Here is a 27,799-nt window from a genome sequence, read left to right as displayed (position 1 = left end):
AGGTCATGAGGGTATGTATCACATGGGGGAGGGTGATGTATTAGATGGGGGGGGTGATGGCTAGGTCATGAGGGTATGTATCACATGGGGGAGGGTGATGTATTAGATGGGGGGGTGATGGCTAGGTCATGAGGGTATGTATCACATGGGGGAGGGTGATGTATTAGATGGGAGGGGGGGTGATGGCTATGATATGAGGGTATGTATCACATGGGGGAGGGTGATGGCTATGCCATGAGGGTATGTATCACATGGGGGAGGGTGATATATTAGATGGGGGGGGGGGTGTGATGGCTATGCCATGAGGGTGTGTATCACATGGGGGAGGGTGATGTATTAGATTGGGGGGGGGGGTGATGGCTATGCCATGAGGGTATGTATTACATGGGGGTGTGGGGGGGGGGTGTGATGGATGTGCCATGAGGGTATGTATTACATGAGGGGGGGGGTGATGGCTATGCTATGAGGGTATGTATCACATGTAGGAGGGTGATGTATTAGATGGGGGGGGGGGGTGATGGCTATGCCATGAGGGTATGTATCACATGGGGGAGGGTGATGTATTAGATGGGGTGCGTGTGTGTGATGGCTATGCCATGAGGGTATGTATTACATGGGGTGGGGTGTGATTTAACAGTTGGGGGGTGGCTGTTCCATGAGGGTATGTGTTATATGAGGGGGGGGGGGGGGGTGATGGATGTGCCATGAGGGCATGTATTACATGGGGTGGGGTGTATTTAATAGATGGGGGTGGCTGTTCCATGAAGGTATGTATGGGGTGTGGTGTGATGTATGACACGAAGGGGGAGGGGGGTGATGGCTGTGCCGTGGGGGTATATACAGGACATTACACAGGGGTGGCTGTACCCAGTATACACAGTGCTGTGTAATTATCACATGGGGGTATGTATATGACATGGGGGCGTGTGTCTCTCTCTCCCCCGCCCCCTCTGTTGCTGCTGCTGCTGCAGCCGGCACTGGCGGTCACGTGGTGCTCGGTCACATGACTGTGACGTCAACCGCCGCCCTCAGCTGGGAGGATCCGAGAGGGAGACACCAGGATTCCTGCGCCCGGGAGTATGCGGTGACCCGGGCAGGGTGAGTGAGTCACAGGGGGGGAAGGGAGCAGCTTCCATCCCACAGCGCTGCCGAGTATCACTCTGTCACATGACCAACGCCGGCTCCGCAGCGCCGCCCACCTGCAGGGCATTGCACCCTGTGTACAGCCCCCTCTACCTGCAGAGCATTGCACCCTGTGTACAGCCCCCTCCACATGCAGAGCATTGCACCCTGTGTACACCCCCTCCACATGCAGAGCATTGCACCCTGTGTACAGTCCCCCTCCACATGCAGAGCATTGCACCCTGTGTACAGCCCCCCCCACCTGCAGAGCATTGCACCCTGTATACAGTCCCCCTCCACCTGCAGGGCATTGCACCCTGTGTACAGCCCCCTCCACCTGCAGAGCATTGCACACTGTGTACAGTCCCCCCTCCACCTGCAGAGCATTGCACCCTGTGTACAGTCCCCCTCCACCTGCAGAGCATTGCACCCTGTATACAGCTCCCCCTCCACCTGCAGAGCATTGCACAGTTTGTATACAGCCCCCTCCACCTGCAGAGCATTGCACCCTGTATACAGTCCCCATCCACCTGCAGAGCATTGCACCCTGTGTACAGTCCCACCTCCATCTGCAGAGCATTGCACCCTGTGTACAGTCCCCCCTCCACCTGCAGAGCATTGCACCCTGTATACAGTCCCCCCTCCACCTGCCAAGCATTGCACCCTGTGTACAGTCCCCCCTCCACCTGCAGAGCATTGCACCCTGTATGCAGCTCCCCTCCACCTGCAGAGCATTGTACCCTGTGTACAGTCCCCACTCCACCTGCAGAGCATTGCTGCCTGTGTAGTTCCCCCCTCCACCTGCAGAGCATTGCACAGTCTGTACACAGCCCTTCTCCACTAGCAGAGCATTACCCCGTCTGTATACAGCCTCCCTTCATCAGGAGAACATTGCACACCCTGTATACAGTCTGATGACAATATGTATATGCAACAATGAGCTGAGTCTGGAGGCACCGACAAGAACTTACAGATGGAGGCGGGTGAGCCATCCCATGTACCTCATTATATTACATACATGGATCAGATGAGAAGCTGGACCAGTTCTGAGAATGAGGACTAGTCAGGGACTGAGGAGGTGAGAATGAGGACTAGTCAGGGACTGAATAGGTGATAATGAGGACTAGTCAGGTATTGAGTAGGTGAGGATAAGGACTAGTCAGGGACTGAGTAGGTGAGAATGAGGACGAGTCAGGGACTGCGTAGGTGAGAATGAGGACTAGTCAGGGACTGAGGTGAGAATGAGGACGAGTCAGGGACTGCGTAGGTGAGAATGAGGACTAGTCAGGGACTGCGTAGGTGAGAATGAGGACTAGTCAGGGACTGAGTAGGTGAGAATAAGGACTAGTCAGGGACTGAGGTGAGAATGAGGACGAGTCAGGGACTGAGTAGGTGAGAATGAGTACTAGTCAGGGACTGAATAGGTGATAATGAGGACTAGTCAGGGACTGAGTAGGTGAGGATGAGGACTTGTCAGGGACTGAGGTGAGAATGAGGATGAGTCAGGGACTGAGTAGGTGAGGATGAGTCGGACTGAGTAGGTGAGGATGAGGACTAGTCAGGGACTGAGTAGGTGAGGATGAGGACTAGTCAGGGACTGAGTAGGTGAGAATGAGGACTAGTCAGGGACTGAGTAGGTGAGGATGAGGACGAGTCAGGGACTGAGTAGGTGAGGATGAGGACTAGTCCGGGACTGAGTAGGTGAGGATGAGGACTAGTCCGGGACTGAGTAGGTGAGGATGAGGACTAGTCAGGGACTGAGTAGGTGAGAATGAGGACTAGTCAGGGACTGAGTAGGTGAGGATGAGGACTAGTCAGGGACTGAGTAGGTGAGGATGAGGACTAGTCAGGGACTGAGTAGGTGAGGACTAGTCAGGGACTGAGTAGGTGAGGATGAGTCAGGGACTGAGTAGGTGAGAATGAGGACTAGTGAGGGACTGAGTAGGTGAGAATGAGGACTAGTGAGGGACTGAGTAGGTGAGAATGAAGACTAGTGATGGACTGAGTAGGTGAGGATGAGGACTAGTGAGGGACTGAGTAGGCGAGAATGAAGATGAGTCAGGGACTGAGTAGGTGAGGATGAAGATGAGTCAGGGACTGAGTAGATGTGGATGAGTCAGGGACTGAGTAGATGTGGATGAGTCAGGGACTGAGTAGATGTGGATGAGTCAGGGACTGAGTAGATGTGGATGAGTCAGGGACTGAGTAGATGTGGATGAGTCAGGGACTGAGTAGATGTGGATGAGTCAGGGACTGAGTAGATTTGGATGAGTCAGGGACTGAGTAGATGTGGATGAGTCAGGGACTGAGTAGATGTGGATGAGTCAGGGACTGAGTAGATGTGGATGAGTCAGGGACTGAGTAGATGAGGACTAGTCCGGGACTGAGTAGGTGAGGATGAGGACTAGTCAGGGACTGAGTAGGTGAGGATGAGGAGTAGTCAGGGACTGAGTATGTGAGGATGAGGACGAGTCAGGGACTGAGTAGGTGAGGACGAGTCAGGGACTGAGTAGGTGAGGACGAGTCAGGGACTGAGTAGGTGAGGATGAGTCAGGGACTGAGTAGGTGAGAATGAGGACTAGTGAGGGACTGAGTAGGTGAGAATGAGGACTAGTGATGGACTGAGTAGGTGAGGACTAGTGAGGGACTGAGTAGGCGAGAATGAAGATGAGTCCGGGACTGAGTAGGTGAGGATGAAGATGAGTCAGGGACTGAGTAGATGTGGATGAGTCAGGGACTGAGTAGATGTGGATGAGTCAGGGACTGGGTAGATGTGGATGAGTCAGGGACTGAGTAGATGTGGATGAGTCAGGGACTGAGTAGATGTGGATGAGTCAGGGACTGAGTAGATGTGGATGAGTCAGGGACTGAGTAGATGTGGATGAGTCAGGGACTGAGTAGGTGAGGATGAGTCAGGGACTGAGTAGGTGAGGATGAGTCAGGGACTGAGTAGGTGAGGATGAGGACTAGTCAGGGACTGAGTAGGTGAGGATGAGGACTAGTGAGGGACTGAGTAGGCGAGAATGAAGATGAGTCAGGGACTGAGTAGGTGAGGATGAAGATGAGTCAGGGACTGAGTAGATGTGGATGAGTCAGGGACTGAGTAGATGTGGATGAGTCAGGGACTGAGTAGATGTGGATGAGTCAGGGACTGAGTAGATGTGGATGAGTCAGGGACTGAGTAGATGTGGATGAGTCAGGGACTGAGTAGATGTGGATGAGTCAGGGACTGAGTAGATGTGGATGGGTCAGGGACTGAGTAGGTGAGGATGAGGACGAGTCAGGGACTGAGTAGGTGAGGATGAGGACGAGTCAGGGACTGAGTAGGTGAGGATGAGGACTAGTCAGGGACTGAGTAGGTGGCAGTGACAGAATAGGGGACATGTTCCCGGGAAGCTAACACTTATTTCTCTGACGTCCTAGTGGATGCTGGGAACTCCGTAAGGACCATGGGGAATAGCGGGCTCCGAAGGAGGCTGGGCACTCTAGAAAGATTTATGACTACCTGGTGTGCACTGGCTCCTCTCACTATGACCCTCCTCCAAGCCTCAGTTAGATTTTGTGCCCGGCCGAGGTTGGATGCACACTAGGGGCTCTCCTGAGCCTTTAGAAAGAAAGTATAGAAATTAGGTTTTTTATTTTCAGTGAGACCTGCTGGCAACAGGCTCACTGCAGCGAGGGACTAAGGGGAGAAGAAGCGAACCTGCCTGCTTGCAGCCAGCTTGGGCTTCTTAGGCTACTGGACACCATTAGCTCCAGAGGGATCGACCGCAGGCCCAGCCTTGGTGTTCGGTCCCGGAGCCGCGCCGCCGTCCCCCTTACAGAGCCAGAAGCAAGAAGAGGTCCGGAAAATCGGCGGCAGAAGACATCAGTCTTCACCAAGGTAGCGCACAGCACTGCAGCTGTGCGCCATTGCTCCTCACACACACTTCACACTCCGGTCACTGAGGGTGCAGGGCGCTGGGGGGGGGGGGCGCCCTGAGAAGCAGGGGGGGGGGGCGCCCTGAGAAGCAATAATAACACCTTGGCTGGCAAAAAATACCACAATATATAGCCCCAGAGGCTATATATGTGGAAAATACTCCTGCCAGAATATAGGAAAAAGCGGGAGAATAGTCCGCGGAAAAGGGGCGGAGCTATCTCCCTCAGCACACTGGCGCCATTTTCCCTCACAGCTCCGCTGGAAGGAAGCTCCCTGGCTCTCCCCTGCAGTCTACACTACAGAAAAGGGTAAAAAAGAGAGGGGGGGCACTAAATTTAGGCGCAGTATACATTTATATAGAAAAAGCAGCTATAGGGGACATAACTCAGTTAGTCCCTGCATTATATAGCGCTCTGGTGTGTGCTGGCATACTCTCACTCTGTCCCTCCAAAGGGCTTTTGTGGGTCCTGTCCTCTGTTGGAGCATTCCCTGTGTGTGTGCGGTGTGTCGGTACGGCTGTGTCGACATGTTTGATGAGGATAATGATGTGGAGACGGAGCAGATGCCTTTAGAAGGGATGTCACCCCCTGCGGGGCAGACACCTGAGTGGTTGAGCATATGGAAAGAAATGAGTGCACGTATAGACTCCTTACATAAGAAATTTGACGACATGCCAAATGTGGGACAGCCGACTTCTCAGCTCGTGCCTATCCAGGCGTCTCACAGGTCATCAGGGGCTCTAAAACGCCCGCTACCTCAGACCGCAGACCCAGATGTCGACACTGATACTGACACCAGTGTCGACGACGATGAGTCTAACCTGATGCCCACTAAGGCCATTCACTGCATGATTGAGGCAATGAAAGAGCTGTTACACATTTCTGATATAAATACAGGTACCACTAAAAAGGGTATTATGTTTGGGGAGAAAAAACTACCCGTAGTTTTTCCCCCGTCAGAGGAATTAAATGAAGTGTGTGAAGAAGCGTGGGCTTCCCCTGATAAAAAATTGGTAATTCCTAAGAAGGTACTAATGGCGTTCCCTTTCCCGCCAGAGGATAGGTCACGTTGGGAAACACCCCCTAGAGTGGATAAAGCGCTCACACGTTTGTCTAAAAAGGTGGCACTACCGTCTCCGGATACGGCCGCCCTCAAGGAACTTGCTGATAGAAAGCAGGAGGCGATCCTGAAGTCTGTATATACACACTCAGGCATTATACTTAGGCCAGCTATTGCGTCAGCTTGGATGTGCAGTGCTGCCGCTGCGTGGTCAGATTCCCTGTCAGAAAATATTGACACATTAGACAGAGACACAATCCTGCTAACCATAGAGCATATAAAAGACTCAGTCTTATACATGAGAGATGCACAGAGGGAAATCTGCCGACTGGCATCTAAAGTAAGTGCATTGTCCATTTCTGCTAGGAGAGGCTTATGGACTCGCCAGTGGACAGGAGATGCAGATTCTAAAAGGCACATGGAAGTTTTGCCATATAAGGGTGAGGAATTATTTGGGGATGGTCTCTCGGACCTAGTTTCCACAGCAACGTCTGGGAAGTCAGCATTTTTACCCCATGTCCCCTCACAGCCTAAGAAGGCGCCGTTTTATCAGGTTCAGTCCTTTCGGACCCAGAAAAACAAGCGTGGAAAAGGCGGGTCTTTTCTGTCCAGAGGCAGAGGTAGGGGAAAAAGGCTGCAACAAACAGCAGGTTCCCAGGAGCAAAAGTCCTCCCCCGCTTCTTCTTCCAAGTCCGCCGCATGACGGTGGGGCTCCACAGGCGGAGCCAGGTACGGTGGGGGGCCGCCTCAAGAATTTCAGCGATCAGTGGGCTCGCTCACAGGTGGATCCCTGGATCCTTCAAATAGTATCTCAGGGGTACAAACTGGAATTCGAGGCGTCTCCACCCCACCGGTTCCTAAAATCTGCCTTGCCGATTGCTCCCTCAGACAGGGAGGCGGTGCTAGCGGCAATTCACAAGCTGTATTCCCAGCAGGTGATAATCAAGGTACCCCTACTTCAACAAGGCCGGGGGTTACTATTCCACACTGTTTGTGGTACCGAAACCGGACGGTTCGGTGAGACCCATTTTAAATTTGAAATCCTTGAACACATACATAAAAAAATTCAAGTTCAAGATGGAATCGCTCAGGGCGGTTATTGCAAGCCTGGACGAGGGGGATTACATGGTATCCCTGGACATCAAGGATGCTTACCTACATGTCCCCATTTACCATCCTCACCAGGAGTACCTCAGATTTGTGGTACAGGATTGCCATTACCAATTCCAGACGCTGCCGTTTGGACTGTCCACGGCACCGAGGGTATTTACCAAGGTTATGGCGGAAATGATGATACTCCTTCGAAAAAAGGGAGTTTTAATTATCCCGTACTTGGACGATCTCCTAATAAAGGCGAGGTCCAAGGAACAGTTGTTGGTGGGAGTAGCACTATCTCAGGAAGTGCTGCACCAGCACGGCTGGATTCTGAATATCCCAAAGTCACAGCTGGTTCCGACGACACGGCTACTGTTCCTGGGTATGATTCTGGATACAGAACAGAAAAAAGTGTTTCTCCCGGAGGAGAAAGCCAAGGAGCTGTCATCTCTAGTCAGAGACCTCCTGAAACCAAAACAGGTATCAGTGCATCACTGCACGCGGGTCCTGGGAAAGATGGTAGCTTCTTACGAAGCAATTCCCTTCGGCAGGTTCCATGCCAGAATCTTTCAGTGGGACCTGTTGGACCAATGGTCCGGATCGCATCTTCAGATGCATCGCTTAATAACCCTGTCTCCAAGAACCAGGGTGTCTCTACTGTGGTGGCTGCAGAGTGCCCATCTTCTAGAGGGCCGCAGGTTCGGCATACAGGACTGGGTCCTGGTGACCACGGATGCCAGCCTTCGAGGCTGGGGGGCAGTCACACAGGGAAGAAACTTCCAAGGACTATGGTCGAGTCAGGAGACTTCCCTTCACATAAATATTCTGGAATTAAGGGCCATTTACAATGCCCTAAGTCAAGCAAAATCCCTGCTCCTACACCAGCCGGTGCTGATCCAGTCAGACAACATCACGGCAGTCGCCCATGTAAATCGACAGGGAGGCACAAGAAGCAGGATGGCGATGGCAGAAGCCACAAGAATTCTCCGATGGGCGGAGAATAATGTTCTAGCACTGTCAGCAGTGTTCATTTCGGGAGTGGACAACTGGGAAGCAGACTTCCTCAGCAGACACGACCTCCACCCGGGAGAGTGGGGACTTCATCCAGAAGTCTTCCAGATGCTGGTAAACCGTTGGGAAAAACCACAGGTGGACATGATGGCGTCCCGCCTCAACAAAAAGTTAAAAGATATTGCGCCAGGTCAAGGGACCCTCAGGCGATAGCTGTGGACGCTCTAGTGACACCGTGGGTGTACCAGTCGGTTTATGTGTTCCCTCCTCTGCCTCTCATACCAAAGGTATTGAGAATAATAAGAAAGCGAGGAGTAAACACAATTCTCGTGGTTCCGGATTGGCCAAGACGAGCGTGGTACCCGGAACTTCAAGAGATGCTCTCAGAGGACCCGTGGCCTCTACCGCTCAGACAGGACCTGCTACAGCAGGGGCCCTGTCTGTTCCAAGACTTACCGCGGCTGCGTTTGACGGCATGGCGGTTGAACGCCGGATCCTGAAGGAAAAGGGTATTCCGGAAGAAGTCATTCCTACGCTTATTAAAGCCAGGAAAGATGTTACGGCAAAGCATTATCACCGCATATGGCGGAAATATGTTGCATGGTGCGAGGCAAAAAAGGCCCCAACAGAGGAATTTCAGCTGGGTCGATTTCTGCATTTCCTGCAAGCAGGAGTGGATATGGGCCTAAAACTGGGCTCCATTAAAGTAAAGATCTCGGCTCTGTCGATTTTCTTTCAAAAAGAACTAGCTTCAGTACCTGAAGTTCAGACATTTGTGAAAGGAGTGCTGCATATTCAGCCCCCGTTTGTGCCTCCTGTGGCACCTTGGGATCTCAACGTGGTGTTGAGTTTCTTAAAATCACATTGGTTTGAGCCACTAAAAACCGTGGATCTGAAATATCTCACGTGGAAAGTGGTCATGTTATTGGCCTTGGCTTCAGCCAGGCGAGTGTCAGAATTGGCGGCTTTATCATGTAAAAGCCCTTATCTGATTTTCCATATGGATAGGGCAGAATTGAGGACTCGTCCCCAGTTTCTCCCTAAGGTGGTGTCAGCGTTTCACCTGAACCAGCCTATTGTGGTGCCTGCGGCTACTAGGGATTTGGAGGACTCCAAGTTGCTAGACGTTGTCAGGGCCCTGAAAATATGTTTCCAGGACGGCTGGAGTCAGAAAATCTGACTCGCTGTTTATCCTGTATGCACCCAACAAGCTGGGTGCTCCTGCTTCTAAGCAGACTATTGCTCGCTGGATTTGTAGTACAATTCAGCTTGCACATTCTGTGGCAGGCCTGCCACAGCCAAAATCTGTAAATGCCCATTCCACAAGGAAGGTGGGCTCATCTTGGGCGGCTGCCCGAGGGGTCTCGGTTTTACAACTTTGCCGAGCAGCTACTTGGTCAGGGGCAAACACGTTTGCTAAATTCTACAAATTTGATACCCTGGCTGAGGAGGACCTGGAGTTCTCTCATTCGGTGCTGCAGAGTCATCCGCACTCTCCCGCCCGTTTGGGAGCTTTGGTATAATCCCCATGGTTCTTACGGAGTTCCCAGCATCCACTAGGACGTCAGAGAAAATAAGAATTTACTCACCGGTAATTCTATTTCTCGTAGTCCGTAGTGGATGCTGGGCGCCCATCCCAATTGCGGATTGTCTGCAATACTTGTAAATAGTTATTGCTAACTAAAGGGTTATTGTTGAGCCATCTGTTGAGAGGCTCAGTTGTTTTCATACTGTCAAACTGGATATAGTATCACGAGTTATACGGTGTGGCTGGTGTGGCTGGTATGAGTCTTACCCGGGATTCAAAATCCTTCCTTATTATGTCAGCTCGTCCGGGCACAGTGTCCTAACTGAGGCTTGGAGGAGGGTCATAGTGGGAGGAGCCAGTGCACACCAGGTAGTCATAAATCTTTCTAGAGTGCCCAGCCTCCTTCGGAGCCCGCTATTCCCCATGGTCCTTACGGAGTTCCCAGCATCCACTACGGACTACGAGAAATAGAATTACCGGTGAGTAAATTCTTATTTTCCCCTCTGCAGATATAAATATGGGCTCTCCTGAGATTCTGCTGAAGACCAAGAGAGGAGAGGAGACGTGTACGTCACAAGTTCCGGAATCACGCTGTGGTAGAACACCGGAACGCCCCGGAGCAGGTGATGGCATATCATGTGTTCTGCGTGTAGCTGTATCAGATACATTCTCCCGGTCCTGTAACATCTTCATAGGAAGGGTTTTACTTCTATAATTCCATATAGTTTTCCATCGCACAATGTAAATTGTGTTCATATTGGGAACCGCCCCCTCAGGTGTTAATGTAGCGGCTGCGTCAGTCCTGTATCCCTCCATCTTAGGGGTATATTTACTGAAGTGCGGGTATTCTAATGTCAAGGTGTTGCCCGTAGAAACCATTTTGATTCTTATAATTTATCTAACACATTCTAGAAGATAATAGTCAGAATCTGATTGGTTGCTGTGGGCAACAGCTCAACATTTGAAAACCTGAACTTAGTAAAAATACCCCTTAGTGTTCTGTATGTCCCATCAGCCCCTTATATACTGGTCACTCTGCCATTGTCCTGCATCTACTCTCCCTCCATCATAGTCTCTCCTCTGTCCCATCACCTCCTTATATACTGGTTACTCTGCCATTGTCCTGCATCTACTCTCCCTCCATCATAGTCTCTCCTCTGTCCCATCAGCTCCTTATATACTGGTCACTCTGCCATTGTCCTGCATCTCCTCTCCCTCCATCATAGTGTCTCCTCTGTCCCACCAGCTCCTTATATACTGGTCACTCTGCCGTTGTCCTGCATCTCCTCTCCCTCCATCATAGTGTCTCTCCTCTGTCCCATCAGCTCCTTATATACTGGTTACTCTGCCATTGTCCTGCATCTACTCTCCCTCCATCATAGTGTCTCCTCTGTCCCATCAGCTCCTTATATACTGGTCACTCTGCCATTGTCCTGCATCTCCTCTCCCTCCATCATAGTGTCTCTCCTCTGTCCCATCAGCTCCTTATATACTGGTTACTCTGCCATTGTCCTGCATCTACTCTCCCTCCATCATAGTCTCTCCTCTGTCCCATCAGTCCCTTATATACTGGTCACTCTCCCATTGTCCTGTATTTCCTCTCCCCCATCATAGTCTCTCCTCTGTCCCATCAGCTCCTTATATACAGGTCACTCTGCCATTGTCCTGTATCTCCTCTCTCTCCATCATAGTCTCTCCTCTGTCCCATCAGCTCCTTATATACAGGTCACTCTCCCATTGTCCTGTATCTCCTCTCTCTCCATCATAGTCTCTCCTCTGTCCCATCAGCTCCTTATATACAGGTCACTCTCCCATTGTCCTGTATCTCCTCTCCCTCCATCATAGTCTCTCCTCTGTCCCATCTGCTCCTTATATACAGGTCACTCTGCCATTGTCCTGCATCTACTCTCCCTCCATCATAGTGTCTCCTCTGTCCCATCAGCTCCTTATATACAGGTCACTGCCATTGTCCTGTATCTCCTCTCTCTCCATCATAGTCTCTCCTCTGTCCCATCTGCTCCTTATATACAGGTCACTCTGCCATTGTCTTGTATTTCCTCTCCCTCCATCATAGTGTCTCTTCTGTCCCATCAGCTCCTTATATACAGGTCACTCTGCCATTGTCCTGTATTTCCTCTCCCCCCATCATAGTCTCTCCTCTGTCCCATCAGCTCCTTATATACTGGTCACTCTGCCATTGTCCTGCATCTCCTCTCCCTCCATCATAGTCTCTCCTCTGTCCCATCTGCTCCTTATATACAGGTCACTCTGCCATTGTCCTGCATCTACTCTCCCTCCATCATAGTGTCTCCTCTGTCCCATCAGCTCCTTATATACAGGTCACTCTGCCATTGTCCTGTATCTCCTCTCTCCATCATAGTCTCTCCTCTGTCCCATCTGCTCCTTATATACAGGTCACTCTGCCATTGTCTTGTATTTCCTCTCCCTCCATCATAGTGTCTCTTCTGTCCCATCAGCTCCTTATATACAGGTCACTCTGCCATTGTCTTGTATTTCCTCTCCCTCCTTCATAGTGTCTCTTCTGTCCCATCAGCTCCTTATATACAGGTCACTCTGCCATTGTCCTGTATTTCCTCTCCCTCCATCATAGTCTCTCCTCTGTCCCATCAGCCCCCTATATACAGGTCACTCTCCCATTGTCCTGCATCGACTCTCCCTCCATCATAGTCTCTCCTCTGTCCCATCAGCTCCTTATATACTGGTCACTCTCCCATTGTCCTGTATCTCCTCTCCCTCCATCATAGTCTCTCCTCTGTCCCATCAGCTCCTTATATACTGGTCATTCTGCCATTGTCCTGTATTTCCTCTCCCTCCATCATAGTCTCTCCTCTGTCCCATCAGCTCCTTATATACTGGTCATTCTGCCATTGTCCTGTATTTCCTCTCCCTCCATCATAGTCTCTCCTCTGTCCCATCAGCTCCTTATATACAGGTCACTCTGCCATTGTCCTGCATCGACTCTCCCTCCATCATAGTCTCTCCTCTGTCCCATCAGCTCCTTATATACTGGTCACTCCCATTGTCCTGTATCTCCTCTCCCTCCATCATAGTCTCTCCTCTGTCCCATCAGCTCCTTATATACTGGTCATTCTGCCATTGTCCTGCATTTCCTCTCCCTCCATCATAGTCTCTCCTCTGTCCCATCAGCTTCTTATATACAGGTCACTCTTCCATTGTCCTGTATTTCCTCTCCCTCCGTCATAGTCTCTCCTCTGTCCCATCAGCTCCTTATATACTGGTCATTCTGCCATTGTCCTGTATTTCCTCTCCCTCCATCATAGTCTCTCCTCTGTCCCATCAGCTCCTTATATACAGGTCACTCTGCCATTGACCTGCATCTACTCTCCCTCCATCATAGTGTCTCTCCTCTGTCCAATCAGCTCCTTATATACTGGTCACTCTCCCATTGTCCTGCATCGACTCTCCCTCCATCATAGTCTCTCCTCTGTCCCATCAGCTCCTTATATACTCGTCACTCTGCCATTGTCCTGCATCTACTCTCCCTCCATCATAGTGTCTCTCCTATGTCCCATCAGCTCCTTATATACTGGTCACTCTCCCATTGTCCTGCATCTCCTCTCCCTCCATCATAGTCTCTTCTCTGTCCCATCAGCTCCTTATATACTGGTAACTCTCCCATTGTCCTGTATTTCCTCTCCCTCCATCATAGTCTCTCCTCTGTCCCATCAGCTCCTTATATACAGGTCACTCTGCCATTGTCTTGTATTTCCTCTCCCTCCATCATAGTGTCTCTTCTGTCCCATCAGCTCCTTATATACAGGTCACTCTGCCATTGTCTTGTATTTCCTCTCCCTCCTTCATAGTGTCTCTTCTGTCCCATCAGCTCCTTATATACAGGTCACTCTGCCATTGTCCTGTATTTCCTCTCCCTCCATCATAGTCTCTCCTCTGTCCCATCAGCCCCCTATATACAGGTCACTCTCCCATTGTCCTGCATCGACTCTCCCTCCATCATAGTCTCTCCTCTGTCCCATCAGCTCCTTATATACTGGTCACTCTCCCATTGTCCTGTATCTCCTCTCCCTCCATCATAGTCTCTCCTCTGTCCCATCAGCTCCTTATATACTGGTCATTCTGCCATTGTCCTGTATTTCCTCTCCCTCCATCATAGTCTCTCCTCTGTCCCATCAGCTCCTTATATACTGGTCATTCTGCCATTGTCCTGTATTTCCTCTCCCTCCATCATAGTCTCTCCTCTGTCCCATCAGCTCCTTATATACAGGTCACTCTGCCATTGTCCTGCATCGACTCTCCCTCCATCATAGTCTCTCCTCTGTCCCATCAGCTCCTTATATACTGGTCATTCTGCCATTGTCCTGTATTTCCTCTCCCTCCATCATAGTCTCTCCTCTGTCCCATCAGCTCCTTATATACAGGTCACTCTGCCATTGACCTGCATCTACTCTCCCTCCATCATAGTGTCTCTCCTCTGTCCAATCAGCTCCTTATATACTGGTCACTCTCCCATTGTCCTGCATCGACTCTCCCTCCATCATAGTCTCTCCTCTGTCCCATCAGCTCCTTATATACTGGTCACTCTCCCATTGTCCTGTATCTCCTCTCCCTCCATCATAGTCTCTCCTCTGTCCCATCAGCTCCTTATATACTCGTCACTCTGCCATTGTCCTGCATCTACTCTCCCTCCATCATAGTGTCTCTCCTATGTCCCATCAGCTCCTTATATACTGGTCACTCTGCCATTGTCCTGCATCTACTCTCCCTCCATCATAGTGTCTCTCCTCTATCCCATCAGCTCCTTATATACAGGTCACTCTCCCATTGTCCTGTATTTCCTCTCCCTCCATCATAGTGTCTCCTCTGTCCCATCAGCTCCTTATATACAGGTCACTCTGCCATTGTCCTGTATTTCCTCTCCCTCCATCATAGTCTCTCCTCTGTCCCATCAGCTCCTTATATACTGGTCACTCTCCCATTGTCCTGCATCTCCTCTCCCTCCATCATAGTCTCTTCTCTGTCCCATCAGCTCCTTATATACTGGTAACTCTCCCATTGTCCTGTATTTCCTCTCCCTCCATCATAGTCTCTCCTCTGTCCCATCAGCTCCTTATATACAGGTCACTCTGCCATTGTCTTGTATTTCCTCTCCCTCCTTCATAGTGTCTCTTCTGTCCCATCAGCTCCTTATATACAGGTCACTCTGCCATTGTCCTGTATCTCCTCTCTCTCCATCATAGTCTCTCCTCTGTCCCATCAGCTCCTTATATACTGGTCACTCTCCCATTGTCCTGTATCTCCTCTCCCTCCATCATAGTCTCTCCTCTGTCCCATCAGCTCCTTATATACTGGTCATTCTGCCATTGTCCTGTATTTCCTCTCCCTCCATCATAGTCTCTCCTCTGTCCCATCAGCTCCTTATATACTGGTCATTCTGCCATTGTCCTGTATTTCCTCTCCCTCCATCATAGTCTCTCCTCTGTCCCATCAGCTCCTTATATACAGGTCACTCTGCCATTGTCCTGCATCGACTCTCCCTCCATCATAGTCTCTCCTCTGTCCCATCAGCTCCTTATATACTGGTCACTCCCATTGTCCTGTATCTCCTCTCCCTCCATCATAGTCTCTCCTCTGTCCCATCAGCTCCTTATATACTGGTCATTCTGCCATTGTCCTGTATTTCCTCTCCCTCCATCATAGTCTCTCCTCTGTCCCATCAGCTTCTTATATACAGGTCACTCTTCCATTGTCCTGTATTTCCTCTCCCTCCGTCATAGTCTCTCCTCTGTCCCATCAGCTCCTTATATACTGGTCATTCTGCCATTGTCCTGTATTTCCTCTCCCTCCATCATAGTCTCTCCTCTGTCCCATCAGCTCCTTATATACAGGTCACTCTGCCATTGTCCTGCATCTACTCTCCCTCCATCATAGTGTCTCTCCTCTGTCCAATCAGCTCCTTATATACTGGTCACTCTCCCATTGTCCTGCATCGACTCTCCCTCCATCATAGTCTCTCCTCTGTCCCATCAGCTCCTTATATACTGGTCACTCTCCCATTGTCCTGTATCTCCTCTCCCTCCATCATAGTCTCTCCTCTGTCCCATCAGCTCCTTATATACTCGTCACTCTGCCATTGTCCTGCATCTACTCTCCCTCCATCATAGTGTCTCTCCTATGTCCCATCAGCTCCTTATATACTGGTCACTCTGCCATTGTCCTGCATCTACTCTCCCTCCATCATAGTGTCTCTCCTCTATCCCATCAGCTCCTTATATACAGGTCACTCTCCCATTGTCCTGTATTTCCTCTCCCTCCATCATAGTGTCTCCTCTGTCCCATCAGCTCCTTATATACAGGTCACTCTGCCATTGTCCTGTATTTCCTCTCCCTCCATCATAGTCTCTCCTCTGTCCCATCAGCTCCTTATATACTGGTCACTCTCCCATTGTCCTGCATCTCCTCTCCCTCCATCATAGTCTCTTCTCTGTCCCATCAGCTCCTTATATACTGGTAACTCTCCCATTGTCCTGTATTTCCTCTCCCTCCATCATAGTCTCTCCTCTGTCCCATCAGCTCCTTATATACTGGTCACTCTGCCATTGTCCTGTATTTCCTCTTCCTCCATCATAGTCTCTCCTCTGTCCCATCAGCTCCTTATGTACAGGTCACTCTGCCATTGTCCTGCATCTCCTCTCCCTCCATCGTAGGTTCTCCCCTATCCCATCAGCTCCTTATATACTGGTCACTCTGCCATTGTCCTGTATCTTCTCTCCCTCCATCATAGTCTCTCCTCTGTCCCATCAGCTCCTTATATACAGGTCGCTCTGCCATTGTCCTGTATTTCCTCTCCCTCCATCATAGTCTCTCCTCTGTCCCATCAGCTCCTTATGTACAGGTCACTCTGCCATTGTCCTGCATCTCCTCTCCCTCCATCATAGGTTCTCCCCTGTCCCATCAGCTCCTTATATACTGGTCACTCTGCCATTGTCCTGTATCTTCTCTCCCTCCATCATAGTCTCTCCTCTGTCCCATCAGCTCCTTATATACAGGTCGCTCTGCCATTGTCCTGTATTTCCTCTCCCTCCATCATAGTCTCTCCTCTGTCCCATTAGCTCCTTATATACTGGTCACTCTACCATTGTCCTGCATCTACTCTCCCTCCATCATAGTCTCTCCCCTGTCCCATCAGCTCCTTATATACTGGTCACTCTGCCATTGTCCTGTATCTTCTCTCCCTCCATCATAGTCTCTCCTCTGTCCCATCAGCTCCTTATATACAGGTCGCTCTGCCATTGTCCTGTATTTCCTCTCCCTCCATCATAGTCTCTCCTCTGTCCCATTAGCTCCTTATATACTGGTCATTCTGCCATTGTCCTGTATTTCCTCTCCCTCCATCATAGTGTCTCCTCTGTCCCATTAGCTCCTTATATACTGGTCATTCTGCCATTGTCCTGTATTTCCTCTCCCTCCATCATAGTCTCTCCTCTGTCCCATTAGCTCCTTATATACTGGTCACTCTGCCATTGTCCTGTATCTTCTCTCCCTCCATCATAGTCTCTCCTCTGTCCCATCAGCTCCTTATATACTGGTCGCTCTGCCATTGTCCTGTATTTCCTCTCCCTCCATCATAGTCTCTCCTCTGTCCCATTAGCTCCTTATATACTGGTCATTCTGCCATTGTCCTGTACTTCCTCTCCCTCCATCATAGGGGTAAATTTACTAAGATTCGTAATTTTCCATTTGAGGTCAAAGTTCAATCACGAATGACATCGAAAGTGTAAATATGCAACTTTTTGAATTTAGTACGACTAATTTACTAAGCTGCCGTATTCTCGGTTTTACCGATGTCGATGTCATTCGTTTTTTTAGGCAGTGTTTTACGTGAGTGACTTGTAAAACACTGCCGACTTTAATACAATGAATCTCGGCCGGATCTGAGAGATCCGTGCTGGGCTTCATTGTGCACTTTAAAAAAAAAAAAAAAATCAGTGTTAAATAAAAAAAATAAAAAAATGCGTGGGGTCCCCCCTCCTAAGCAAAACCAGCCTCGGGCTCTTTGAGCCGGTCCTGGTTGCAAAAATATGGGGGGGGAAATGATAGAGGTTCCCCCATATTTAAACAACCAGCACCGGGCTCTGCGCCTGGTCCTGGTTCCAAAAATACGGGGGACAAAAAGCGTAGGGGTCCCCCGTATTTCTGAAACCAGCACCGGGCTCCACTAGCCAGATACATAATGCCACAGCCGGGGGACACTTTTATATACCTCCCGGCGGCCCTGGCATTACATAACCAACTAGTCACCCCTGGCCGGGGTACCCTGGAGGAGTGGGGACCCCTTCAATCAAGGGGTCCCCCCCCTCCAGCCACCCAAGGACCAGGGGTGAAGCCCGAGGCTGCCCCCCCCCCCCCATCCATGGGCTGCGGATGGGAGGCTGATAGCCGTTGTGTAAAAAAATGAATATTGTTTTTAGTAGCAGTACTACAAGTCCCAGCAAGCCTCCCCGCTAGCTGGTACTTGGAGAACCACAAGTACCAGCATGCGGAGGAAAACCGGGCCCGCTGGTACCTGTAGTACTACTACTAAAAAAATACCCCAATAAAAACATAAGACACACACCTTGAAAGTATAACTTTAATGCATACATCCACACCTCCATATACACATACTTACCTTATGTTCCCACGCAGGTCGGTCCTCTTCTCCAGTAGAATCCATGGTGTACCTGTAGAAAAAATTATACTCACATAATCCATGGTTGAAGGCTCCTCTGCTTGTAATTCTTTTGTAATCCACGTACTTGAAAAAATAAAAAAACGGACACCCGACCACGAACTGAAAGGGGACCCATGTTTTCACATGGGACCCCTTTCCCCGAATGCCAGGAACCCCCTCTGACTGATGTCTAAGAGGGTTCCATCAGCCAATCAGGGAGCGCTACGTTGTGGCACCCTCCTGATCGGCTGTGTGCTCCTGTACTGTCTGACAGGCGGCACACGGCAGTGTTACAATGTAGCGCCTATGCGCTCCATTGTAACCAATGGTGGGAACTTTGTGGTCAGCGGGTGACTGAAAGTAAACTCCAGTGTCCCCCTGCCAACCTGCAATCCCCATGCTCCAGTGTCCCCCAGAAAAATCTGCAATCCCCATGCTCCAGTGTCCCCCAGCCTGCATCAGAGAAAAGGATTCCATGGTAAGTGACCAAAAATCCTCCCATATGACTGGGGTGGAGGAACTGCAGGACAGATCCCTGTGATAGATCTCTGTAACATGTCACCAGCCGGATCCGGAGATCCGGGGGGGACGATCATTATGAGACAGTGGGATACACTCCCTGATTGGACCTGATGAAGGGTCTCTGAGTGTCGGCATCCTGTGATGTCTCCTGTGAGTACCTGTAATATATGCAGATGTTACAGCAGAGTTATATCTCTGTATATTGCTGAGGTTAATAGATCAGAGAGTATTCCTGCATGTCGCCCACAATGACGTAGAGGAGACTCGCGCAGCGTGTGGGAGACGGGGGCTTAGATCCCACAGGAGAACTTTTATGAAGGAATTATATCTCTTTATATACTGGTCACCATCCCATTATCCTGCATCACTGCTCTCTCTCCGTCCATATTAGTGTCCTCTATGTCTCCCTCTCAGTATCTTCTCTGTCCCATCAGCTGTTTATATACTGGTTACTCCGCTGTTGTCCTGCATCACCGCTCTCTCTCCGTCCATATTAGTGTCCTCTATGTCTCCCTCTCAGTATCTTCTCTGTCCCATCAGCTGTTTATATCCTGGTCACTCCGCTGTTGTCCTGCATCACCGCTCTCTCTCCGTCCATATTAGTGTCCTCTATGTCTCCCTCTCAGTATCTTCTCTGTCCCATCAGCTGTTTATATCCTGGTCACTCCGCTGTTGTCCTGCATCACCGCTCTCTCTCCGTCCATATTAGTGTCCTCTATGTCTCCCTCTCAGTATCTTCTCTGTCCCATCAGCTGTTTATATCCTGGTCACTCCGCCATTATCCTGCATCACTGCTCTCTCTCCGTCCATATTACTGTCCTCTATGTCTCCCTCTCAGTGTCTTCTCTATCCCATCAGCTGTTTATATCCTGGTCACTCCGCTGTTGTCCTGCATCACCGCTCTCTCTCCGTCCATATTAGTGTCCTCTATGTCTCCCTCTCAGTATCTTCTCTGTCCCACCAGCTGTTTATATACTGGTCACTCCGCTGTTGTCCTGCATCACCGTTCTCTCTCCGTCCATATTAGTGTCCTCTATGTCTCCCTCTCAGTATCTTCTCTGTCCCATCAGCTGTTTATATCCTGGTCACTCCGCTGTTGTCCTGCATCACCGCTCTCTCTCCGTCCATATTAGTGTCCTCTATGTCTCCCTCTCAGTATCTTCTCTGTCCCATCAGCTGTTTATATCCTGGTCACTCCGCCATTATCCTGCATCACTGCTCTCTCTCCGTCCATATTACTGTCCTCTATGTCTCCCTCTCAGTGTCTTCTCTATCCCATCAGCTGTTTATATCCTGGTCACTCCGCTGTTGTCCTGCATCACCGCTCTCTCTCCGTCCATATTAGTGTCCTCTATGTCTCCCTCTCAGTATCTTCTCTGTCCCATCAGCTGTTTATATCCTGGTCACTCCGCCATTATCCTGCATCACTGCTCTCTCTCCGTCCATATTACTGTCCTCTATGTCTCCCTCTCAGTGTCTTCTCTATCCCATCAGCTGTTTATATCCTGGTCACTCCGCTGTTGTCCTGCATCACCGCTCTCTCTCCGTCCATATTAGTGTCCTCTATGTCTCCCTCTCAGTATCTTCTCTGTCCCATCAGCTGTTTATATCCTGGTCACTCCGCTGTTGTCCTGCATCACCGCTCTCTCTCCGTCCATATTAGTGTCCTCTATGTCTCCCTCTCAGTATCTTCTCTGTCCCATCAGCTGTTTATATCCTGGTCACTCCGCTGTTGTCCTGCATCACCGCTCTTTCTCCGTCCATATTAGTGTCCTCTATGTCTCCCTCTCAGTATCTTCTCTGTCCCATCAGCTGTTTATATCCTGGTCACTCTGCTGTTGTCCTGCATCACTGCTCTCTCTCCGTCCATATTAGTGTCCTCTGTCTCCCTCTCAGTGTCTTCTCTGTCCCATCAGCTGTTTATATCCTGGTCACTCCGCTGTTGTCCTGCATCACTGCTCTCTCTCCGTCCATATTAGTGTCCTCTATGTCTCCCTCTCAGTATCTTCTCTGTCCCATCAGCTGATTATATCCTGGTCACTCCGCTGTTGTCCTGCATCACTGCTCTCTCTCCGTCCATATTAGTGTCCTCTATGTCTCCCTCTCAGTATCTTCTCTGTCCCATCAGCTGTTTATATCCTGGTCACTCCGCTGTTGTCCTGCATCACCGCTCTCTCTCCGTCCATATTAGTGTCCTCTATGTCTCCCTCTCAGTGTCTTCTCTATCCCATCAGCTGTTTATATCCTGGTCACTCCGCCATTATCCTGCATCACTGCTCTCTCTCCGTCCATATTAGTGTCCTCTATGTCTCCCTCTCAGTATCTTCTCTGTCCCATCAGTTCTTTATATCCTGGTCACTCTGCTGTTGTCCTGCATCACCGCTCTCTCTCCGTCCATATTAGTGTCCTCTATGTCTCCCTCTCAGTGTCTTCTCTGTCCCATCAGCTGTTTATATCCTGGTCACTCCGCTGTTGTCCTGCATCACCGCTCTCTCTCCGTCCATATTAGTGTCCTCTATGTCTCCCTCTCAGTATCTTCTCTGTCCCATCAGCTGTTTATATACTGGTCACTCCGCCATTATCCTGCATCACCGCTCTCTCTCCGTCCATATTAGTGTCCTCTATGTCTCCCTCTCAGTGTCTTCTCTGTCCCATCAGCTGTTTATATCCTGGTCACTCCGCTGTTGTCCTGCATCACCGCTCTCTCTCCGTCCATATTAGTGTCCTCTATGTCTCCCTCTCAGTGTCTTCTCTATCCCATCAGCTGTTTATATCCTGGTCACTCCGCTGTTGTCCTGCATCACCGCTCTCTCTCCGTCCATATTAGTGTCCTCTATGTCTCCCTCTCAGTATCTTCTCTGTCCCATCAGCTGTTTATATCCTGGTCACTCCGCCATTATCCTGCATCACCGCTCTCTCTCCGTCCATATTAGTGTCCTCTATGTCTCCCTCTCAGTATCTTCTCAGTCCCATCAGCTGTTTATATCCTGGTCACTCCGCTGTTGTCCTGCATCACCGCTCTCTCTCCGTCCATATTAGTGTCCTCTATGTCTCCCTCTCAGTATCTTCTCTGTCCCATCAGCTGTTTATATCCTGGTCACTCCGCCATTATCCTGCATCACCGCTCTCTCTCCGTCCATATTAGTGTCCTCTATGTCTCCCTCTCAGTATCTTCTCTGTCCCATCAGCTGTTTATATCCTGGTCACTCCGCTGTTATCCTGCATCCCTGCTCTCTCTCCGTCCATATTAGTGTCCTCTATGTCTCCCTCTCAGTGTCTTCTCTGTCCCATCAGTTCTTTATATCCTGGTCACTCCGCCATTATCCTGCATCACCGCTCTCTCTCCGTCCATATTAGTGTCCTCTATGTCTCCCTCTCAGTATCTTCTCAGTCCCATCAGCTGTTTATATCCTGGTCACTCCGCTGTTGTCCTGCATCACCGCTCTCTCTCCGTCCATATTAGTGTCCTCTATGTCTCCCTCTCAGTATCTTCTCTGTCCCATCAGCTGTTTATATCCTGGTCACTCCGCCATTATCCTGCATCACCGCTCTCTCTCCGTCCATATTAGTGTCCTCTATGTCTCCCTCTCAGTATCTTCTCTGTCCCATCAGCTGTTTATATCCTGGTCACTCCGCTGTTATCCTGCATCCCTGCTCTCTCTCCGTCCATATTAGTGTCCTCTATGTCTCCCTCTCAGTGTCTTCTCTGTCCCATCAGCTGTTTATATCCTGGTCACTCCGCTGTTATCCTGCATCCCTGCTCTCTCTCCGTCCATATTAGTGTCCTCTATGTCTCCCTCTCAGTGTCTTCTCTGTCCCATCAGTTCTTTATATCCTGGTCACTCCGCCATTATCCTGCATCACCGCTCTCTCTCCGTCCATATTAGTGTCCTCTATGTCTCCCTCTCAGTATCTTCTCTGTCCCATCAGCTGTTTATATCCTGGTCACTCCGCCATTATCCTGCATCACTGCTCTCTCTCCGTCCATATTAGTGTCCTCTATGTCTCCCTCTCAGTATCTTCTCTGTCCCATCAGCTGTTTATATCCTGGTCACTCCGCCATTATCCTGCATCACTGCTCTCTCTCCGTCCATATTAGTGTCCTCTATGTCTCCCTCTCAGTATCTTCTCACTGCCCCTCGGCTATAATGTGTGAGTAATGCAGGACACGCCTCTGTGGAACAACACTTATCACTTATATATAACACCGTACAGTCCGGTTATTTACCCGTGTTATGAAATGGGCGTGTATTCTGCTGCACATCAGGCGTACGTGTTCTGTAATATTCCTTCTTATTCTCCGTAGACACTGGGCAGAGTCCAGCACAAGACGCCCCAGTAATGAAAGCTGACGCCCCAGCGGAGGGCATCTTACCAGAGAGACGCAAGAGGAAACCCAAGTACCCCACGGAGATATACTTTGATTTCACCAAACGGAAAAGGAATGTTGGTCACAGTAAGGCGAACGGGGCGAGCCGGAAGCAGAGGGGCTGTAAGGGCGCTGCTATGGGGAAGGACCACAAGCCGGCTGCCATGCCCGCCACAGATGAGCCGGGACCCGGAAATAAACTCTACATCTGTGCTGACTGTGGGCAATCCTTCGATCTGTGGCCGTCTCTTGTTGATCATTTGAGCGTTCACAATGGCACCAAGCCGTACTCCTGCCCAGACTGCGACAAGTCCTACAGTTACAGATCCGCGCTCCTCATTCACCAGAACACACACAGCGGTCTGAAGCCGCACCAGTGCTCCGTGTGCTTGAAGCGCTTCCCGCGCAAATCATCTCTGGTCGTTCACATGCGCTCACACACAGGAGAGAGGCCGTATATCTGTAACATATGCAACAAAAGCTTTATCGAGAGCGCAAAGCTCCGTAGACATGGGCGGATTCACACGGGCGAGAAGCCGTATCGCTGCGACATCTGTGGTAAATGTTTCAACGACTCCTCTGTCCTGATCCGACACCAGAAAGGGCACACTCCAGTGAAAGATGAGAATGATCAGCAATGTGGCCCAATCAGCCGGGACCCCACAGACTGCGGCCCAAACGCTCGGAGTAAACGTCACTTCAGGTGTTCGGAGTGCGGGGAAGACTTTACCAGTCTGACACGACTCAGAATTCACAAAGTATCTCACAGCAACGAATTAAATAATTCTGGCAGTATGTACCAAGATATCACAGTGACGAACCTGATCACTAGTGCTGACACTTACCTGAGCACCAGCGGTGAGTGTGACAGCAAGGTACACAGTGATCAGAAGATTATCAGTCCCAGGCTACATGAACTCAGCTGTGAGCCTGACAGTCACCCGATCCCTCACACCAGTAGTGCACTCAGTGTGAAATCCGAGTATGAGTGTGACAGTCACCCGATCCCTCACACCAGTAGTGCACTCAGTGTGAAAACCGAGTATGAGTGTGACAGTCACCCAATCCCTCACACCAGTAGTGCACTCAGTGTGAAAACTGAGTATGAGTGTGATGTGTTAGAAAATGCTGAGTGTGACACTCCCCAGATCCCTCACATCAGTAGTGCACTCAATGTGAAAACCGAGTGTGATGTGTTGGAGAATGCTGAGTGTGACACTCACCCGATCCCTCACACCAGTAGTGCACTCAGTGTGAAAACCGAGTATGAGTGTGACAGTCACCCAATCCCTCACACCAGTAGTGCACTCAGTGTGAAAACTGAGTATGAGTGTGATGTGTTAGAAAATGCTGAGTGTGACACTCCCCAGATCCCTCACATCAGTAGTGCACTCAATGTGAAAACCGAGTATGAGTGTGACAGTCACCCGATCCCTCACACCAGTAGCGCAATCAATGTGAAAATTGAGTATGAGTGTGATGTGTTGGAGAATGCTGAGTGTGACACTCACCCGATCCCTCACACCAGTAGTGCGATCATTGTGAAAATTGAGTATGAGTGTGATGTGTTGGAGAATGCTGAGTGTGACAGTCACTCGATCCATCGCACCAGTAGTGCACTCAGTGTGAAAACTGAGTATGAGTGTAATGTGTTAGAAAATGCTGAGTGCGAAACTCCCCAGATCCCTCATACCAGTAGTGCACTCAATGTGAAAACTGAGTATGAGTGTAATGTGCTGGAGAATGCTGAGTGTGACACTCACCTGATCCCTCACACCAGTAGTGCATTCAATGTGAAAACCAAGTATGAGTGTGACACTCACTCGATCCCTTACACCAGTAGTGCAATCAGTGTGAAAACTGAGTATGAGTGTGATGTATTGGAGAATGCGGAGTGTGACACTCACCTGATCCCTCACACCAGTAGTGCACTCAATATGAAAACCGAGTATGGGTGTGATGTGTTGGAGAATGCGGAGTGTGACACTCACCAGATCCCTTGCACCAGTAGTGCAATCAGTGTTAAAACTGAGTGTGATGTGTTGGAGAATGTGGAGTGTGACACTCACCAGCTGTCGTGTACAGCCATTGCACTGAACACAAGCAGTGAGTGTGAGACTGTTGCACAGGAGGTTTCTCCGCAGATTATCTGCCCCACTGAGGAAGATTCTACAGGAGCCGTAAGTGCAGAAACGTCATGCCATCTAGTGGAGAGAGAAAGGTGCGGCACAAATGGTTGTGTAAGGCTGGAGGATGTAACTCCACAAGCTACAGACACTGCCGGTGAGTTGCATCCTGAGGATGATACTGGTCCCTCACAGGACCCTCACCCCAAACCAGTGCCAGCTGCTGGAATATGCACTGAGCGGACACTCGGTCTGAGAAAGAAAAGGAGGACAGAAGACTCTGACGCCAAGAAGATGCCGTTTCACTGTGACGAGTGCGGCAAAAGCTTCATGTTCAGATGTCAGTTACTCATTCACCAGAGGTGCCACACGGAAGACAGGCCGTACACGTGTGCGGAGTGCGGGAAGGGCTTCAAAGAACTCACCAAACTCAACAGACATCATATAACGCACACCGGGGAGAGGCCTTTCCAGTGCGCCGACTGCGGCAAGCGCTTCAATGACTCTTCTGTTCTAAATAGACACTGTAAGATCCACAGCGGGAAGTCCTACAAGTGTCCGGAGTGTGGGTTAGGGTTTCCCGGGGCTGCCGCTCTCCGCAGACACAAGAAGACACATAGCTGACACGGAGATGCATGAAACCTATCAGGGTGGGCACTTTTGTTATGTCACTGCTGCACCCTCCCCCCCATCTTCCTGACAACATCCCTCGATCCATGCACACCAATAATTGTCCACTCTACAGACGTAGGCCATTGTTCCTGGGATCCATAACTGTATAGAGAACTCATCATTGTAATTAGGAGAGGTGTTTGTCCAGATCAGTTTCTGGTGTTGATTAATCCTGTAACTGTGAAGAATAACAATCATATTTTTTTTTATATATATATATTTGTACTTTATGTTTATAAAACATTTGTGCACATATTCCCATAGACAACAGAGGGGGGGCAATGAACTGGTAGGAATAAAGCAATCTGTTCCCCTAACCCAGAGGTATTGTTTCTGCAGGCAAAGGGAACAGGAAGCATATCCACGGCAACAGAAGATAATTCAGATCAAAACCAAATAAACATAGGCAGAGAGAAGATCATAGCTAGGAACAGAAAAAGCACAAACAAAACTCTAAAAGCTATGTGTGCAAATGCTAGGAGCTTAGGAAATAAAATCCCAGAACTAATCGTAATAATGACAAGGGATGATCTAGATATTGTGGCAATTACAGAGTCATGGTGCAATGAAAATCATGACAGGGCATAGTTATACCGGGATATACTTTATTTAGGAAGGACAGAATAGGAAGAAACGGGGGAGGGATAGCAATGTATGTAAAAAAAAAAAAGCATAAATACTACCTTAATACAAAGTATTATAGAAAAAACAGGCCCTTTTGGTTGACCATAGAAACAGGAGAAGTCGATTATTCGTATTGGCGTGATATACAAGCCACAAGGTCAGGAAGAGGAACTCGACAAGAACCTATTGCAGGACATAACTAAAATGGCATTAAAAGGAGAGGTAATAATCATGGGAGACTTTAATCTTCCTGATGTAAACTGGGAGGTGTCTGTTGCTAGTTCCACTAGAAGTAGGGACATTCTGAATTCTCTGCGGGGAGCATCCCTCCACCAATTGGTGAGGGAGCCCACTCGGAAAGACGCAATATTAGACTTAATACTTACAAATGGAGACTGAATATCGGACGTAAAAATGGGTGAAAACCTGGGATCCAGTGATCATCAAGCAGTATGGTTCAGCATAAGGACAGAGACTGACTCGTCCCATACAAAAACAAAGGTGTTGGATCTTAGGAAGGCTGATTTTATAGGGATGGGAAAATGTGTAAGCGATTCTTTGGCAGAGTGGAGGAACTTGGAATCAGTGCAGGAGAGATGGGAAACATTACAAAGTGCAATATTAAAGGCAACAGACCTTTGTATCAAAAGTGTTAGGAAAAACACAAGGAAAAGGAAGCCAGTGTGGTTTGCGAAAGAAGTAGCAAATATTGTGAAAGCAAAAAAAGATAGCTTTTAGGAAATATAAGCTGACACAAAATAATGAAGTCAAAGAGGTATATCTTGTTAGACAGAGATTAAGGGGTGTATTCAATTGCAGTCAGAACTGCCATCTTGTCGGAAAGACTGCAGTTCCTGACTTTTTTTAGGTCGAAAACTGTTCCGACCTATTCAATCCCCCTGCCGTTTTTCTGACAAGTTGGCAATTCCGACTTGTCGGAAAACAATCGGATTGGCGGAATAGCCGCGGATCTATGTGTTTTGTCGGATTCTGCAGCCAAATCCGACAGGTTTTAGCCCCGTTTCCGACAATGTCAATC

General features: G+C 49.5%; 1 protein-coding gene across 2 annotated transcripts; it reads left to right on the top strand.

Moving 5' to 3' along the window:
- Positions 1-965: 965 nt before the first annotated feature.
- On the top strand, positions 966-26,345 carry LOC134928683 (zinc finger protein 41-like). 2 transcript variants are annotated; one of them, XM_063924672.1, is made up of 3 exons: positions 969-1,098; positions 10,247-10,360; positions 23,276-26,345. In XM_063924672.1, the coding sequence occupies exons 2-3, from the start codon at positions 10,255-10,257 to the stop codon at positions 26,086-26,088; spliced, it is 2,919 nt and encodes a 972-aa protein (XP_063780742.1). In that variant the 5' UTR covers positions 969-1,098; positions 10,247-10,254; the 3' UTR covers positions 26,089-26,345. The 2 variants fall into 2 exon arrangements, with proteins under 2 accessions (XP_063780743.1, XP_063780742.1); XM_063924673.1 differs by lacking the exon at positions 10,247-10,360 and having other exon boundaries at positions 966-1,098.
- The last annotated feature ends 1,454 nt before the right edge of the window (positions 26,346-27,799 follow it).

Source organism: Pseudophryne corroboree, chromosome 5 (assembly GCF_028390025.1).
Source record: "Pseudophryne corroboree isolate aPseCor3 chromosome 5, aPseCor3.hap2, whole genome shotgun sequence".
Taxonomy (NCBI): domain Eukaryota; kingdom Metazoa; phylum Chordata; class Amphibia; order Anura; family Myobatrachidae; genus Pseudophryne; species Pseudophryne corroboree.
Note: the sequence above shows the minus strand (reverse complement) of the source record. Positions and strands in the feature narration are given on the sequence as shown.

Bases quoted from the DNA above. Each gene is read 5' to 3' on its own strand.
- LOC134928683 (XM_063924672.1), top strand. From the start codon at position 10,255: ATGGGCTCTCCTGAGATTCTGCTGAAGACCAAGAGAGGAGAGGAGACG. The intron at 10,361-23,275 runs GTGATGGCATAT...TATTCTCCGTAG, and splicing joins ACCGGAACGCCCCGGAGCAG to ACACTGGGCAGAGTCCAGCA.